The sequence below is a fragment of the Hippoglossus stenolepis genome, chromosome 6 (assembly GCF_022539355.2).
Source record: "Hippoglossus stenolepis isolate QCI-W04-F060 chromosome 6, HSTE1.2, whole genome shotgun sequence".
Classification (NCBI taxonomy): domain Eukaryota; kingdom Metazoa; phylum Chordata; class Actinopteri; order Pleuronectiformes; family Pleuronectidae; genus Hippoglossus; species Hippoglossus stenolepis.
The window spans coordinates 4,799,641-4,819,135 of NC_061488.1; the positions used below are offsets into that span (position 1 = coordinate 4,799,641).

Consider the following 19,495-nt stretch of genomic DNA (forward strand, 5'->3'; position numbering starts at 1 on the left):
CACAAACACACAGCACACCCATGGGTCATGTAATTGGATTCCATGGGTTCCCATTTTACAGTCCATTGCCATGTAATGAAATCAGTTATTTACTTTCATCATAAAATCTGATAAGGGACAACATCTGCCGGGGTGAAGTTTGAGCGAGAGCCGCACATAGAATGTTGATGCAGCGCGTTTCTGATCTGCAGCACCGATGTGAGCTGTTGCATCGTGCACAGGAATCAACACTTGGTTGTCGGCTTGTCATTATCCTCTTCAAGGGGGGGAGGGGACGGGGATGGGGAGGGGGGGGTCAGCATGATGAAAACAGATCGACAATTTATTCGGTTATTTGTTTACCTTTAGCGACACGATAGACAAACAAGCAGCAGCAATGGAAATCTCTGCCTCTGCACATTAAAGGAAGGAGTGTGCAGCAAAGTGTCTGGTTTCTGAGTCCGAGCGCTGCCCTGCTCTGCTCTGCTGTCTCATTATGCTGCTGCTGCGCTGCTGGAGGACACTGAAGGACACAAGCGATTGAATTCAAGTGTTGTATATTCCCTGGAAACCAATCAAGAAAAGCTCCAGAATAATAATCCCTGCCCGCTGTCATGATTCATTTTTATTTTGTTCCATATTTTTTCCCTGGCTTTTGAGTCACTCAGAAAGAGTAGTTCCAGCATGAAATCAATGTTCCATTAAAATGTAATGACCAGGAAGGGGCTTAATAGTGGTGGTACAGATGTCTGTGCTTTTGATAACGTCCACATCGCAGGGACGCTCATTCAAAGCCACATTGGTGTTGTCAGGTCTCCTGTTCCGCCGCCGCCGAGACAAACAAAGAGCACCGGTGTTTATGTGCCTCAGAGCGGAAGAATTAAAAGTTGGTAAATTGACAAAGAGACTCGTAAAAAAAATCCATCAAACGTTGACCGAGGAGGCTGCAGCTGATGGCACATTGTAGTCACAAGTATAATTACACCACGGAGTTAGTTGACTGAGGGCGATTCCAAACCACACTCACCAGATATCTCAGCATTTCATCATCGTACGGACGTAAATTATGAAAATAAGGTAAAAGAACAGGTCGGTTTGTCCATCTGCTGTGTGAGTGTGTGTACTTATACTCATATCTTTGTACTTATGACCATTTGGAGCATGTACCTTCGGAACTTTGTGCACATTTTTGTTGCCTCTTCAGGATTTTTTCCACTGAGTATCTGAGCTATCTCCTGGTTAAGGTCAGGGGTCAGATGTGCAATGTGGTTTGGTTAGGTTTAGGCATGGTTAAGGTTCGGGATAACGTTTAAGTTAGGCTGTCCATAATAGCTGCACAAACCTGTGTGTGTGGTCCAGGTATTACTCATGTTGTGGGGACCTGCATTTACACAGTCACATTATGAGAACTTGTCCCCATAAGGTAAATCATTTAATTGTAAGGCAAAGACATGTTTTAAGGTTAAGTTGAGGTTATGGTAAAGTTTAGGTTTGGGTTAGACAAGTAGTAACTATGGTTAAGGTTAGAGTAAGTCTCCAGAAAATCAATGTAAGTCAATAGTCCTCTGAAGTCATGGAGACAAGACTGTGTGTGTGTTGTGTGAACGTGTTGTGTAGAAAAAAATACAGGATTAAATAACACAAAATACCAATTTCTCCATTTCACGAAAATAAGTGTGTCTATTGTAAAAGAAATTAAAAAAAAGGCTTGCAGGGTCCTTGTGCTATTGTTTTTATTAACGTTATCATTGCTATTGTTGTCATCATTATTAATTAGCAGAACAAGATAAATCAAAACACCCCTCAGCAATCATGGCTTAAGTTTCTTCGTACTCAGCTGGAACAGAGAGAGAGAGAGAGAGAGAGAGAGAGAGAGAGAGAGAGAGAGAGAGAGAAAGTGGAAAATCTTAATCAGTTTTTTTCTTTGAGGACCATATGGAAGGTTTCAAGCAGCCGACCATATGTTGAAGGCTTTTGTCATGGAAATCATACTTTTTGGCACTTTTTCATTGCGCAGCCAAGCCGGGCACATAAATAAAAGAAAGGAAGAACAGAGAAATCATACAGAACATGATCAAATCTTTGAGAGTACACAGAGTTTGAAGTTTTTCGTTTGTAACTTACAACAGATAGCGTTTTTAATCAAGACACTCCCTGATTCACGTGGCCACCCGGACTGCAATTGGTACCTGTATTTGTCTTTTTCTTTCTCTTAATAAAAATAAATAAATAAATAAAAGACAACATGAATAGAAAAAGAGCAATTAAATGTCTACATGCATTGTCATATTATTGCTGTGATATATTTACAAATATATTTACAAAATTATCAAAGAGGAACAATGTTTCCCTAAATCTAAATTCACACGTTTAGAATCAAATTGTGCCTCTTTTTCTGTGATCAGTATTTTTACCCCTGGGGACGATGACGCCTATAGTTCGATTCCGAACCCAGTTGATTTTAATGATCTTCGTACTTTCTATCTCGCTCCGTCCCCAGGTTTCAGAGGTACATATTCATATTTGTGTTCCACAGTAAAATATAAAACGTACAAAATAATCTACTGTAAGTGGTGATTTCTGCGATAGCTCAATGAAACAGCGACGTGCCAAAACGGTGAGTGGTGTGTAAGCGAATCAGGAGACAGGTGGTTCGAACGCTCTCATGCAGTGATTCAGCTGCAGCACTTAGACGACCATTGACGAGACGATGGGACGGACGGACGGACAGAGCGGAAACTCGTCTTTTCTGTCCTTTCTCCTCTGATTTGTTCTTTTTTTTGTTGTTGCTTTGTTTTGTTTCGCAGGACGAGCTCACAGCATCACCGCGATCGTGTCATTGATTTGGAATATGCAAATAGCTGACAGTGCATTTGCCTGCTGGTGCTTGACCTTCCCCTTGGAGGTCGCTCGCCGACTCAATTACGCTCCCTATCTGCAGTCTGTCTGCAAACACCTGTTATCCTCCCACACTCCACCACCCACCGCCAATCCCACTTCAACACATCTCATCCTCGGTGCGTCTGTTTTTAGAGGCGGTGGGGGGACGAGATGAGGACGTATGGTGGGGACGGGGGAGGGGAGGTACGCCAGGCAGGGGGAGGAAATAATGGATGGGGGGGAGGGTTTAGAAATGCATTACAGCAAACCTTCTTTACCATTTCCAGTTAGTGCTGGTTAGAAATGTACACAGTCATCATAATGTGATCTCAGCAGGTTTCTATCCTTTTAACACCTCAGCTGTTTTAAATGGCGCCGAAACATTTGGGAGCAGCGGTGATTTTTTTTTTATTTAACTATATTTAAACGTATCATTATGTCAGTGACCCTAAGTGGAAATTAATGTTTCCTGCTGCGGAATATGTAACTTTCAAACACTTCAGTCAAATCACGTCTGCCCTCAGCTGCCAGAAGAGATTTTATACCTGGTTAATCTTAAAAAAACAAAAGAGACAGTTAAAATAATAATAAAAAAATAAGGAACATCAGCTTCTTCCAGTTAAATTGACACTTGTAGCATATTTTAGCTTCGCTGTGTAAAAGGATGGAGTGTTGTTGTTACTGCATCACTATCTTTATTGCTTTTGCACATTTTTAAAATCTGGATGAATTACACCCATCGTTGTTCAACTCTCTTTTCGGATAGTGTCACGTGTTTATGAACATATCAACGTCCATTTCTGGGAATTATTTATTGCCTCAGATTTAAAGAAAAACCTCCAGTTCACGAGGAGGCCGGGGGAAACAGCAACAGGGAGAATATTTAAGTTTTTCATTTTCATCGTTTCTTTTTATTGCCCTAAATCGACTGAAAACAGGACAGTGACTGTGATTGTTATACATGTCAAATTGCCGTGTCAGTGTAAGTTATTGCCATGAAAACAAAAGTAACTCTGCATTCATTAGTTGGAAGTTCTTCTAGCACTGGTACCGTACATTGTTCCTCTTTAAAAAACTAAGTCCCTCGGACTCTCTACAGTTTTCATGCATATAAACATTTTCTTTGAAGATCAGCAGCATCTTACAAGGTCAATGGATGTTCATATTGTTAAATTATAAACAGTAAAATAAATACATGATAATCAACAAATAATTCTGTCTTCAATAAATACACAAAATAGGATAAATAAATAAATAATACAAAATAAATAGATAAATAGGTAGATAAATAAAGTATTTACATGATAAATAGATGGGATGCATTTAAAACCGTGGGCGGAGCTTTGAGCGACATATAAAAGGGACAAACAGAACGATTCGACTGTCACTTTGTAACTGAGGGTGTGTGAGTCCATACCTTCACTCTGAGGTAACACTGGCGGTGGCGGAGCACCTCGAACACTGGCTGCACATTGCTTTGTTAAGACTGATGATGCACCATAAAGGCAGCAGAGTTTATGCAAGCCACCATGGTGGAGGAAGATCAACGAGAGTTTCCATTGCTATAGACAAATCAAACCGCGCATGGCACTTAAAAACAACACATCATTTGGTCTGGCTCTCAGAGTTTTTTGTTTTGTTCTGTACGTCAGGGTGAGACTATGAATCTGATTGGATGTGGTGTGATCACCTGTTCAACAGGCCTGTTAAATGTTTTAACATCACCGCTATCGGAGGATTCGACTGAACGACCTATGGCCTGTTATCATCATCTCGTCCAGCTTATTGAAATTAGCTTATTTTTTTTTTGTTTTAAATACCCACAGTTACAAAGATGCTTTTGATCAACAAGGGATAATAAGCACAGAAAAATAACTTTAGAAAAATCAAATACAAAAATAACATCCGTTGAATTAAAACATTGGTGTGGAAAAAAGGGTTTTGTCGTTTAACCTTTTAAAATGATCTCCCTTTTTTTTTGCAAATACTGTCATAGTTCACATTTTCATAAAAAGTTCATGTTGGCAGTTGCAAAAGAATTCAATTCTTAGCAAATAAAAAGCAGCATAAAAATACAAGAGGTCATTTTGTCTCTAAAAAACAAAAGAACACTGTTAGTCCTTTTTTATGTTGTTTTTTTGTCATTTTCTCATTACTATTTGCTATAAAATATCAGGAATCTAAATATTATTACTATTGATATCAATATCATTATAGTCATTGATAAAAATTCACATGCCAGGCCTCATATATAATTGTGTGTAAGTGTGTGTGTTTGTGTGTGTACTTGTACTTCTGTCCTTGTGGGGACCAGCGACTTGCACCCTATAAGTGAGGACATTTGGGAAAGTCAGGACATTCTGGTTCTCACTAATGCAAAGGGACATTTCAGGGTTTACTGGTCTCAGGTTTCAGGTTAGATTTGGGATTAGGCTAAAGGTTGGGATTAGGCATTTAGCTGTGATAACTAAGATTAGCATCGGGGGTTATAGCATTATGTAAGTAAGTGTCCTCATAACGATTAAAGTACAAGTATGTGTAAGTGTATATGCATACGTGTCTGCGTGAGTGTGTGTGTGTGTATGTGTGTGTTTACATGAGCACGCGTCCATGCGAGCACATGTTGAGTCATTGTGTACAACTATCATCTACAGTCTCTATTTGGGGGAAGGTTGTTGATTGTATGTTTCTGTGGACGATTAGCTACTGTGCAGGGAAAAAATCCAGCATCTTTTTGAAATTGTCTTTGCCATAATCATTAGAGTTTCTTCACGTAATCTCAGTGAAAATATTGCTTTCTAAAAAAAGGGAAGAAAAAAGGCATGGAGGGCAGAGTGAACAGGGTTATTGGTGGTGAACCTACAACGGGGGTTCAAAATTTAGCTTCTTCCTCGGGGGGTGAGTCTTCTGATCCAGAGTCGTCTTCGTCTGCAGAGCCCTTGAAGCAAGCTGACTCATAGTGCTTGTTCAGGTAGGACTGGAGAGCGAAGGTCTTATTGCAGCGCTTGCATCTGTAGTGCTTGAAGGCAGAGTGTGTTTGCATGTGGGCGCGGAGGTTTGAACGGTCAGCAAAGGCTTTGCCACAGTGGGCGCAGGCAAAGGGCTTCTCCCCCGTGTGTGAGCGCATGTGACCTTGAAGGAGCCACGGCCGGCTGAAAGCTTTGCTGCACACGTCGCATTTGTGCTTGAGGTCATGAGTGAGGATGTGCATGGCCAATGCCGGCATGGACACGTACACTTTATTACAGGTGGGACACTTGCGGGCCATCTTGCTATCCAGGCTGCGGTGCGTCTGCTTGTGTCTGCTGAGGTTGGAGGAGGTGGCGTACGTCTTGCCGCACTCGTTGCAGGAATGGCGAGCCGTGCCGGGTACCCCCTCCGGAGTCCCAGCGTTGGCGCTGCTGCTTCTGGAGCCCCCTCCACGACTCTCGGTGTCCCCCTTTCGCCTCGAGCGCCCGTCAGAGATGAAAAAGGCATCCATGGTGTAACCCTCGGCCAGGGCCTCCGATTCACCACTGTAGAAGCCGCTGGCTGTCATGCCAGACTGGGGGCTGTCGGGCTGCTTCAGGTCGGGGTCACAGTACTCCCCTCCGCTGCTCGGCGGCGTGTACAGGGGGTCTGACACCGGCGACGCCAACTTGTGCTCCATCTTCTTCTCCCCCTGGTATACAGATGGCGTGATGTAATCCTGGATGTAGCCTGGGAAAAAGAGACACGCAAACACAGTTGGCCAGGGGTTGTGATGGATAAGGACACAGTGACACACTGGTGATTACATGATCATCGTGTTGGATGATTGCCCTTCGTAAAATGGTGAAAGAGCGAGTGCTAGCTCAGAGATAATTGCATTTTTTTTCCCAGAGCTCACAGGTTGTACACACAATAGTGCGGTGATGCAGGGAAACATGATGTGATTCAGCGGCGATTAGGACGGTTGCAATTTTACAGTGAGGATGAGCGGGAGATAATAGCTCATCAAAGAAGACTGTGAGTGGATGCATATTAAATAAAGTCGTCTCATTGATCAGACGTCCTCTCCTACGATGTGTCAGTCCTCTGTGGCCAGGGCCTCGCTCTGTGTTTACTTATTGAACACCGGCTCAACGATTACATCAAGTCTCAACTGCAAAAGACCTTATTTCCTCTGATGTTTTATTGTGACAAGGATTTTAATTTGATTTAAATTTGTGTTCTACAACCGAAACACCTCAGAACAGGTCGATTTTGAGAGCTTTCTCTATCAATTCCTGCAAACAAATAAATAGTTTGGTTTTTGCACCGATTCAACTTGTTACAGCCGCTTGAATCCTGTCTGATTCTGTGCTACGTCTTTTAAAAGTGCTGCAACACAAAAGGCACCGTGAGAGATTTAAATGTCACCAACTGTACGGAGCATGATTTCAGAGAGATATATTTTCATTGGCATCACTCAAGTCTTTCCTTCCTCTCTGAGGCAGCTCAGTGCCAGAGGAGCTAAAAGGCTCGCTGGCAGCTAAATGCATCCAAACACAACTCAATATACTGTATACTCTGATCCTGCGAATCTCAGGAGCTGAATAAATACTAAATGCATTTACCTCCAGGTTTGATTTTGTCGAGGTGGAACATACGAGAGCGAGTTTAAAATGTGGTCACATTCCTTTTCTGAGAGTAATAGTGCATGACAGCAGAAAAAAGCCATTCCTAAGCATTGTGTGCAGCAAGCGGTGGAAATTGGGTATTGACGGGTTTTTAATGAAATTCAAAGTTTTGAACTGATCAATAGGCCATCATCTGTAAAATAGTGCAGCTGTTGGAACAGCCGAGCGCAGGAGGAGATCAAGTATCTGCGACACACAATAATAGTTTATTGAGCACGGTGCGCTCGAGGGCCGATAATGTGCGACATGGCGGCGTACACATTGTCTGTGAAGAGGGTCACCTGCCCACAGCGGGCGGACGCGCTGAAGAGCCTTCAAGAAACAGGCCATTAAGAAATCAGCTGAAGTGCTCTCTTCCTCCAGCGTCTCCACTCCCAAGGGTCCCTGTTCACACACCCACTCTGTCAAAGACATGGCCGTGACACCCGAGGTCCGGGAAACACCGGGCCTGTGCACACATTGGGATGCTGCACTGCATGGGTGCACTGTTTTCAACCACACAGATGGTGAGTGTGTCCGAGAGAGAGAGAGAGACGGAGCAAGGCTTTCTTTAAAAAAAAAAATTATAAAAATATCACTTATTTCTCTTTTTAAACCTAAATTCTTACATTCACGATTTAATTTGCGATTAAACAACGTAGCTCTTGTTATTTGTAAGCACCTGTTTCACAGCCACTCGTGAAAACAGCACGATAACCTTTTATTTTTCAGAGTTTATTATTTATTTTTTTTAATCTCCACTAAGCAGAGTTGTTTACTGTGTTTCAATTACCCAAGGTCAGACATGGAGCTCATCATTCGGGACTCTCGCTCTATCAGCCTTTCCAGCTCATAGACTCATTTCTCTAATGCAAAGCAAGCATGTAATTAATGGACCCTCTCAGCCACCCCTCTTTGTTGTTCAACAGACACTCAAGTCAAATGTCTCCACAATGGGGGGAAAGAAAATCTCCTGGCACGGCAGAAGTGCTGATGTGAGGTATTTCAGCCTCGCAGGGAATTCTTCCATTTTTTCGCCTCCTCTTTTCTCTTTTTTGGAATCAGCACGAAAAAGGATTCTTTTGTTTCGGATTTAAACGCCTTTTGTCAACATCAGTGTCGTGTCTTATCGCGCTTTTCTCATTTTTTAATATAACGCTTATTTTCCATGGTGTTGAACAATAGACTCTGGGACAATAGAGAGTGACAATAACTGTACTAATGGATTCTGTAATAATAATGTAATATTGTGCAGCAGGAAACTCAAAGAGCATTCAGAATCACAAACTGCAGAACATGCAGAGCAAATGTATAAAAATATCACATTTTTTTAACTCTTTCCCCAGCAGGTTGCTTGGAATTTAATACTTTCCATTTTTAGTTTATTGAATAACAAGTTGAATGTTTATTAAATCCTCTAATCCCCGAAAAATGTAAATATCAGTGAAGCTTGATATTGACGCGGCTGAATAACAGGTGGGCATCGTCACAACATGTAGCTGCGGACTGTGAAGCCTCTGTGAAAATATCCTGACGAATCACAACAAAGACACATATGGCCCTCGCAACGTGGCCACAAAATGGAAGCGGCGAGCTTAAAGCAGTGCGTGAAAGTGAAGGTCGCCTCTCTGCACCGACCGGGGATTAGCGTGGCCGGCCCGTGTGGTGACCACAGTGCAGCTATGTGCCTTTCTTCATGTTTACTGTACAGCCTCCCGTCACGTGACCGGCCTCATTGCTGCCCTAAGCATTTTTGTCTCCTTTTTCTCCTTCCCCTCGCTTTCCCCTCAGCCCAGCTCCCCACCTCCCTTCCGGCCGTACTGTACAGTGTGTTGATGTCTCTAGTGGCAGCGATAGGCCTGCACGGCTGAAACTCTAACCCCTGCTAGTTTTCAAATGCCCGGAAGGAAGAGAAAGATGTAGTGGAGCGATGGGGGTGGGGAGACTGTGCATGCTCCACTTGGATGGGAAGAGGGGGGCAAGGGAGGATCGGACCGTGATGGGAACCCAAGGACAATAACAGCTAAGGACAAATGTATCATCCGATACTCATCTCTCATTTTCATGAATTTTTTAGTGCACATGATGACCAGATATAGTCACAGTGTGCGTGTTCCGCTACCACAGGGTTGGTGCAGTCACACACATACACAACTGGAGCTTCTCCTGATTACACACACGTTTTGTTCCCTATTTACATAAGCTAATCCGTGGCTGTGACCTGAATTGTGTCTGTCCTTCACCGGAGTCAAAAAACAAAAGTCTGGGAGCACAGAGATGGGGGTGGGGTGCCTCCGGAGAGGATTAATCGGGATACTGATGCAAAAATCAGCCGGCTGCATGTAACATCTCACATTAATAAAAAATACACTCTACGAGCAGGAGAAACGCTGAGTTAACGCAAAAACAAAAGAGGGAGCCATCTGTGCTAAGTGTGGAAATGTGAGAGATGCTGAAATCAGCAGTGGAGCTGTGTGCAGGCTCATCTTTATCTGGAGCGGGGCAGACAAGTGGAGGCATGTTAACTCACCATTCTCGCTGATGCGAACACCAAGGCTGGTCACCGAGTCTGTGATGGAGCGTGCAAAAGTGAACGAGTCGTCCAGGTGGTGGTGGTGATGATGGTTGGAGGTGGCCACATTGGACGAAGAGAAATCATCAAGCTTGATTTTCTTCACCAAAAATGAGCGGGGCATGTTTCAATGGATAAAAACACAGAGCTGAGAAAAAAAATGCATGAGAGAAAATATGGAAACCCTCGGAGGAAGCACGCGAGCAGAGCTGGCTGGAAGGTAATCCGTGCGATTAATGTGAAGACGGCGGCCAAAAACATAAGATAAGAAAGAAAATGGAAACCGGTGGAGAACAAGGCTGACGGCGATGCTGTGTGATACTCTCTGGCTCCCCCAGCTTCCCCAGGAAAAATAAAAAAATAAAAAATAAAAGCGATCCTGTTCAGCACTGGATAGCTCCTGTGATGCAGCAGGCTTCAGGGACCAGTGAGGAAGAGAAGAGATGGAGACAGACAGGGAGAGGAGGGAGAGAGAGAGACTGTCAGACTAGCTGAGATCAGCAATCACGCCAGCCTTTATATGGGGCACAGGCAGTGGAAGATCAGGTGGTGCTGCGAAATGGAGCTGCTTAGCTTTAATCCATCAAATGTCCCCGGGGACACACATCAAATTACTACTGAACCGTCTGTGCATTCGCACACAGACAGAGGAGAAAGAACACAACCAGACCCCCACTGCCCCCACTGCTGCTCCCCTCCTCTCCCCTCCCCTCTTTCACCCCGCTTATGCTCCATGCTCGGAGGAGGAGTAAAAGAGGAGGGCAGACAATGGAGATGTGGATGAGAGCGCACTCAGTGTCCTGTCCCCCATTGTTTTCAGATGGAGTGGCACAGTTTATGTTTGCCTTGTACAGGCGCTGCCTCCCTCATGTCATCTCTGTCACCTCGAACAGCCTCAGATCTCTGCGTCCCGGTGACACGCTGCACTGTGGCCACATGCACATGTACAGTGGAGGAGAGCCGGACCTGTGTTCTGAAGCTGCACAGGACACCAGCACTGTTGACGCTGTCGGGCCGGGGGGGGGGGCTCTGTAGTGCTGCACTGCTCAGCTTGTCTCTCTCTCTCTCTCTCTCTCCCCATTACCACTGCACAGATGTGTGTGCTGCCATGCGTGGCAGTGAATTATCTGATTAATTAATTACATCTTTTTTGATTAGGGTGAAATCTAGAATTAGATTCGTGCTTTGCTAAATTGGCCAGATTTCTGCGTGTTGGTTTGTGTTTGTGTGGATTCATTAGCTCACTCTGTGGATTTTATGCTACATTGTACAATAGACTGTGATGTAGTTTTCATTAGAGACGCACACTTGTTGTTCCCCTGTCAGAATGAATGAAAGTTCAAATATTTACACGGGCAAAAATAAAAGTTATCTTGTGTAACTGAATTCATGCACCTGTTTGATTCAACAACAGGAAACACTTGTGTCACGTCACCTGTTTGATTGAATCGTTTCTTACGGCATCAAACTAATAAAATCAATGACTAACGCTTGTTTTTTTTTCTGGTGTTTCACACATTATATCAGTAGAAGTCAGAAAAGAACATTTTCTATTCTGTTCTATTTTGTGGCTTCTTCGGTTTCTGTGGATTTCATGCGAATGGTGATGGTGAATTCATCGTGTCGGGAGAAACAATGTGATGAAGGAAGAAAATGAAACGTCAACTATTGTATTATTTCCCTAAAACACAAACCGACACATTTAAATATGTTTAAAAAACTAAATATATTTACATACATGTCAAGTAAAACCAACAAAATATGCAAATATACACATTTTAGAGAAGATCTAACTAGAGATAATATTTGTTTTTGTGGTTGGTTGTGAAAATTAACAGATTATTATGGATTAGCACCAGATGTATTGGCTTTGTATCATATTTGTTCAATTTAACACTCATACACTTACAATTAAATAACATTAAAACAGGTGGTTTCTGTGTTTTGCGTGTGTATAAATAAGTTTTATTTAGATTTATAACATCTTAAACTATTTAACTTTCAATAGTATACTTTCAATTATTTTCTATGTCTTCAATACTACTACTCAATACAATACTAAATTAAAACCAGTGACATGTTATATTGTTGTGGATGGTTGTCGTATCTTTTATTAAATTTGTTTAGTCCATTAAATTGTTAAAAGTCACGTCCAACTTTAAAACAACATATTTACAATGACAAATCTTTAAAATATTGTTAACCACTTGTAGCATCGAGTGGGAAACTTCAATTCGTACGTTTTGCTCTTTCAGATTTGATTGTGCTCCTGAAGTCGTGCTTGACTGGTGTTAATGGTGCCATATATTAACCCCACCCCTCCCCCGCTGGCCGCTCTATATCATATCCGGCCACCGACGGTGACCCTGCAGCTCGGACACGACAGGTTTCAAGAGGGGACGGCGTTAAATCAGCCCCGTCAGGATTTATCATACGTATGTGATTGTACATTAGAGGACAGGTTCACATTGATGTCACTAAGCCAAGCTGATAAAGGCAAGGACGCCAGAGGTCAGGGGAAGAATCGCTGTCGGGAATAATGAGGCCGAGTGACGGTTTCTCTTCTTTCTCTCTTTATAAGTCATCTTGTGAAGAATCATTTCTCTTTTCTTCAAGATACAACAAACTGCATCGTCAACGTGTTGAAATGTTTCACTTGTTCCAAAGAACCGTGAGATTCTTCCTCAGGTTCTGACTCCGCGGAGCAGAGAGGTTGAATTAACAATGAAACCTCCTGTGACTGATATCAAACTGTTTCAGCATCTTTTCAAACCTGTCGTCTGTATCAGCCTGAACTTCACTTCACCTCTGACACACGCTCTCATTATTCTGTGCGAGCGCAGCACCGACACTTCATTTCCTAAAAGTACAGACGCTGCAGCCTCACTTCAATGCGACAAGTCTGAGGAGGTTGGAGAAGATATTGAGGTGGTGATAGTGGAGGCTGGAGGGAATTAATTACGGCTGTAACTAATTAATATTCCCATTATCGAATAATCAGCTGATTAATACCTCTGCCAAGGAGGTTATGTTACCACCTCGTGTTCATTTGTTTGTGTGTTCGTCAGCAGGATAACACAAAAATTACACAACAGATTTACTTGGGCCAAGTAAGAGGTGTTGTCATTGATTGTCACGTTGTGATCGTCTTGGGTTATTGTTGCTTTTCCCCAAATTCTTTAACTTGAACCAAATGTAAAGATAACAAAGACAGAACTTAATGTTTGAGTTGTTGTATTTTTACATATTATATTATATATTTCTTTATCAGCTCCCCATCACTGGACTTGAGGAGGCCACCTGTAACCAGTGTGTTTCCAGTAACTTCACATGAAACCCTCGGCACTCAGGCTGTTTTATGTATTTTTCTTTTTTTAACTCAATGTTGACATAATTAACACATTAATTATTTCTCCATTCCATCACGTTTGGGCTTCAAAGACGCTTTAAAGGAACGAGTGCAACAAGTTGGCCACAGGTTAGAAGTGACGGACAAAAGGAAACATGCTGTGATTGAAACCTTTTCCAGCAGCAGGAGACTCGCTGACGATTGTTTCCTCCTCCTCCTCCTGCAGGAGCTCGGGTCCACTTATGGCCCCCAGACTCTGACATGTGGTCACTGCCTCGGGATGTTACCATAGCGACGGACCCCCTCAGGCTGGAGGAAAGGTTTTTTTTCTCACTGGAGCGGGGGGCTTCGCTCTGGTCAGATGGAACGAGGGGGTGGGGGGTTTACAATCAGCCTCATTAACATCCTGTACGACCCTCCGGGGCGTCGGAGACGACCTCGCCGGCTGAATGAATGAAGTCAATCTAGTTGATTTCTTCCTTCGCACCGTTTCACGCGACACTCGTTAGCCCACATACAGAAGTTTATTATCTCCATTTACAGACGTGTTAAGTCGGTTTAATCATTTAACTTCCAGCTAATTCACACACCTCGCAGAGAAAGAGGAAGATTAACCAAACAGAAAATATGATTACACATCTCGTGAAGAGGCCGCGCTTATATAAAGACACTCGGAGCCGGTTGGGCGAGGTAAAGTGAGGCTAAGAGTCCATTAGGCGCAGCCATGTATAATTCACCTCGCTCTTGCTTACTGGGTCACTTCACCCAGGCTTTTTTCAGCTGCTGCAGGAGCAGACTGATGTGCTCTTTAGAAAAGCCGGAGCTGACGGTGGATGAAAAAGTTTAAAGCACAACACGAATTTGTTTAAAAAATCGCAACAAGTATTTATTTTATCAGCAAGGTTTGATTTAATTTGTGATTTTTAAGATGTTTCGTGGCAGAATCCTTTTTTTTTTTTTGTAATATCTTTTTTTTTACGCAGACACTGATCAGACATGGCTCAATGAATGAGACCATGAAGGCAATACTTAACATTTTACTGTGGATTTCTGGTCCAACATGAAGTCTGAATGGACCTTAACAGCCTCCCCAGCCGCACTGTATCTAATGCTGTTTGGCAGATAGTTCAGTGTATCACTCATGCCCTATTTGGCTTGTGTCTGCCTGTTGTCCTGTATGCATCTCGGAGCGTGTGTGCATTTGTTGTCCACGGGCAACTGTTCAGTAAATAGGGCAATTAAGTGTGAAAAGCAGAAACGAGCTAGCATGTTCCCATCTCTTTGGTGGGGGAGATAATTTATGCTAATAACATCTCTACCGCTCAAGCTGCCCAAAAATGATAGCAGACCCTTTTGGCTTCAGAAGAATCTTTTCATCCTCTTGGAGAAAGAAAAAAAAAAAAACCCTGGTTTCTCAACACCTTGCAAATAAGACAGCTGTGTGGCAGAGAATGAGTCTCTCTCCCTCTCTCTCTCTCCAGCTTTCATCTGCAGATGATAATCTCTTCTCCTTCACTGTCTTGTGTGGCGCTTGTTTGTTCTTCATTTAGCCTGTGGAATACTTGAAACCTACTTTTCACCACCACCATCTCCCCCCCTCCGCTCTCTCTCTCTCTCTCTCTTACAGCCTCACACCCTGCACACAATCTATCATCATTTTTCCTTCGAGGGCCATCACAGGAAGTCGCAGCATGTGTGAATGCATTACTGTAAATAGTATCCTATGCATGAGTGATGCTTCTGAATAAAACTTAAACTCGGTCCCCCGCATGCTGTTCATGTGACATAAATTCCTCGATCATACTGAGGGGGCACGGAGGCACCGGGTGGCTCGTGTGGAGCAGGGGCCACGATGGCAGTTCAATAAATAACCTCAGTGAAAGTGGGAGCAATAAACCATATGAAATCTCTACCAGCTCCCCACTTTCATGCACAGTGAGGAGCTCTCATGTCAGCCGCTGAGAACAAATGTGTCAGCTTCCAAGGCTGACATAATTTCTTTTGTGCACTGCAACTGGAACGCCTGACCAGAATGTGGGCTACACTTTCAAACACTGTGTCTTGGGGAAATGCTTTCAGGGTGGGGGGTGCTGCAGAGAATTGGAAGAGAAGGTCGATACTATTCTCATGACTGTAAATATAAAGCCACACCAGCAGCTGCTAATAGTCTTAAGCTTCTTTATCACCAGTCAAAAAATCTACTAATACTCATAAACATCTGGCTTTTGTCTGCAAGAGGGACGGCTGCAATCGGCATCAAGAGGCCACCTCAGGTCAAACAGGACCTTTAAAAAAAAGGCTCGTACCTACTAATGTTGATGCAAAAGAAGTGTTAGGCAACAATGTTTTCTTCGGTAATACCAGTAGGAAGTATTGCCATTTGAAATTCAGTGATAACATCACAACGAATGACTGCAACTCTCCGTAACAACAACTTTTTTACTTCTTACATGCTAACGTTAGCAGTTGGAAAACCTACATTTAAGAATGACCAGAATTTGTACAGAGTCGGACGATGTGTGAATCCCAGAGCGACAACGAGAACGGGACAATCGAAACATGTTTTGGTAAATACCTTTACAGACGTACGGCAAAAAATACCAAAAACATGGATATAATGATAGAAATTTAAAGAGTAATACAACTTTTTACTTTTCATTAATTCATTAGCGATACAGTTTATCCTCTGAGGGTCGCAGGTGGACTGGAGTCGTGCTAACATCGGGGGAGAGGTGGGAAACACTGTGGACGGTTCACAAAAGCCAATCAGTGACATATTACTACTTACTTTTGCTGTTGGGTGATTAGTAGTAATATCACACAGTTTGATATTATCCGAATGGCCAAATCGGGTCTAAAACCGTCCTGATTATCCTCTAGTGTGCAGCAACTTAAGCTAAGTTAGTCGGCTAATGCCTGTAGCTCCACAGAGTGAGTGTGAGAAAGCCTGAGTGCAAAGTGTTTCTTTAACTCCGAATGAGTTTCTCACAGAGGAAGATTTCTTCTCCTCGGCTCTATTGTCTATTTCAAACGGAAGCTGTAACAATTTCCTTCAAAGACTCCGTACAGAAGGTTCCAGTGTGTTCGGAGCAAAGTAATTTCATCTTTGAATGCTGTAATTAAACCTTAACTATAATAGTCATCATCACACCTTGCTCTGATTTATCGAGAAATAATTGTTCAGATAATCTTAGTCTAAATTAATTGGGTTAATTAATCACCGGCACTGTCCTCGCCCTCCCTCCCTTCAAATAAAGGCATTGTAGGTCTTTTCACATTATGTTCCATCACGAAGGTCAGAGCAGTGGGTAATAGACTGTCGTTTCCAATTTGTACTTCCACGCAAAGGAAGAGTATCTGCATTAGTGAGATGGTATCAGCCCGTTTAAAATTAGACAACAAATGGATAGATTTGCATGCAAGTAGCATGGATGGAGCAGCTCAGCAGAAAGATTACTCAGGGTTGTGCAGCAGCAGCAGGTCGAGAAAACAATTACACAGCAGCTACTAATTTCTTTTTTTGAGGATTCACTTCACCTGTTTGCAGCCGAGGAGCCAAACAAAGAGCAGCTCCTCATAACACAGGGCACCGTGGTCATGTGAGAGAAAAGAAAGAAATAAAAGAAAGAAATCTACAACCAAACAAATTTTCCACCAGGTAACACTGAGACGAGCATTTTCCTCTTATGTGCTTTTCCTCGCCGTGCATGTCAGGAAGAGAGGTGAGATCAATTTCCACAGGATTAGGCTGCCAGGGGAAAATGATTGCTTTTTCTAATACTTAGTAACAATTTTTCAATTTCCTGTGGTCTTTGTTACTCTCAACATTTTTGCAAATGAGCAAAACAGAGGCAAGCGGCGTTGCTGCTCCGCGAACTTCACCTTGGGACCAGGCATCATTTGCATATATATTGAGAGCATACGTTTTTGGTTTATAATAGTCACCATTCTGGGGTGGGGGCGGGGAACCGGGGGCGGCTGGCAGGCATTCTGTCACCTGTTATGAGGCCCTTGTCCATGAACATCCCTGGGAGACGAAAGCAGGCGATAATTACGGTGCTGGAGCTAAACTGGTGTTGCTCTCTCCCTTCGCACATTGTTTTAAATCTGGGGAGAAAAAGTAAAAACAAAGACAGCCGGGGGGGGCACGTCTCTGCCTCCGAGCTCCGGGAGATTTTCCTTTTTCAGGAGGCTACAACATAATTCACAGAAAATGAAATTAATCTATCGGCACGGCACTGATCCTGTGGTGATTACAGTTTCAGCCTGGCACTAATAAATCCACACGTTCCACTCTTTGCACTCGCACAGTGCACAGGGGCTAACTATATTCAGGCGGAATCGGATGCACTGCAGATGGTCACATGACAAATGGCTTTATTGCCCCGTTATGGAGATTTGAATCATAATTGAGTGTCTCTACAGTGATGCGTGCACTTGGTATGACTCATAGTGAGTCTTTTGCTAGAGGACAGATGAGCTCTGTTGCTTCCACTTCAATCTGCCACCACATATTTAGATTTCACCTCAAATCCCTTTAAACCAGCCTCAGTGGTTCTGCTGCTTTTTGAATATTATTGCAAGATTCAACCAGGAGAGGAAAATACAAAAATACAAACACACAGAAAGAGAAGAAACTTAATTTAATTTCCCCAAAAATGTGAACTTGAGCCATTTCATCAGTTTGACAATCAGCTTCAACCGGGGATCATAAGTTGCATAAAGGGTAATGTGAGCATGCACGTTTGCACAGTGATGCATGTGCAGCACGCATCACTGCCTCTGTGTGCGTCAAGCGCTTTTCAAAGGGCATGCTTTTGTGCAGGCACAGATGATGCAGCTGGCAGAAGCATGACTATTGCTGGAAGCGCGTCCACGTTGGCACAGTTACAGAAAGCCCTGGCTCCCGGGTCACACTCTATATGGGCTGCGTGGAGGCAGCCTGTCCGTCTGCCGTCTCGCCCGTCGATAGCGTCTGCGAGGCGCACAGACGACTGGACTCTGTCAGTCCTCTTCAGTCTGGAGAAATTAGTCGTCTATTTAGTGATTAGTCAATCAACAGAAAAATGAATCTGCAAATAATTCATCATTTAAGTTATTCTTTGGAGATAAACATTGCTTGTTCCAGCGTTATTGTTGCTCCTCTTTATCTTATGTGATATTGACGACAATATCTCTTGTGTTGTTCTTTCAACTAAGTAGACGTGTGTGTGTAGATTTGCAATAATTCATACACAAGGGGGTCCCCAGAAATGAAATGTCCAACATCCATGCACAACACCTGATTCAGTGAGGTTCATATCCAAGTCATCTCTTGTTCGCTGTTATTTCTGTAGATTCGAGCAAAGTTACACATCATTATCAAATCTATTTTGAACATTGTTCCTTGTTCAAACACATTTTGTACTTCAGAAAGGTGAGAAAATAAAAGATAGTAGTTGTTAGTATATGACTAGTTTTCGTTTTTAGATGATTGACACTTCGGGGGGCCCATCAGATTTCAGCTGGGGCCAGTGAGAAATCAAACATCACGATTATCTACTGAAATATCATCAAATCAAAAAACAATAACGTTACACTAGATGTAATCAAATCCATATGATACAAGCAGAAATGGACAAAACTCAACATCCTCAACATCAGGCAGTTCAGTTAAGTTTCCCTTCTCTGTTTGCATGAGCTTCCTCGACCAAAGGTTCAAAATCAAACTCCAAGACAATTTTATTTAATTTTTTTATGGGATCAATCATGTTTCCCATGTAAAGATAGCTCAATTTATTCTGTAATTGCCTGATAAATTAACCAGCACAGACACCTGTCAAAACAGCCGACAATCTCCGTGAATCCACCTCCCAACAGGCTCATCTTGATGGGCTAAGTTGGTAATGACAACTCCCCAAGTCTGTCCCCTCGGGCTGAAGGATGAGAGCACCGCACACTTCTCTTTCCCTCTCCGTCCCTATTAGGATAATGCATCAAATAGACATTTTAATTTGAAGTTCATTTTCTCCTCACGGCTCTGTAAATGTCTGCGAGTGCGCGTGCTGCAAGAGATAACCTTTCTTTACAGGATGTGATCTTTTTTTTATTTTGGTG

General features: G+C 43.0%; 1 protein-coding gene across 1 annotated transcript; it reads right to left on the bottom strand.

Moving 5' to 3' along the window:
- Positions 1-1,694: 1,694 nt before the first annotated feature.
- On the bottom strand, positions 1,695-10,690 carry scrt2 (scratch family zinc finger 2). The gene is made up of 2 exons (XM_035160487.2): positions 10,009-10,690; positions 1,695-6,558 (listed from the first exon to the last, which is right to left on the bottom strand). The coding sequence occupies exons 1-2, from the start codon at positions 10,172-10,174 to the stop codon at positions 5,732-5,734; spliced, it is 993 nt and encodes a 330-aa protein (XP_035016378.1). The 5' UTR covers positions 10,175-10,690; the 3' UTR covers positions 1,695-5,731.
- Between the last annotated feature and the right edge of the window lie 8,805 nt (positions 10,691-19,495).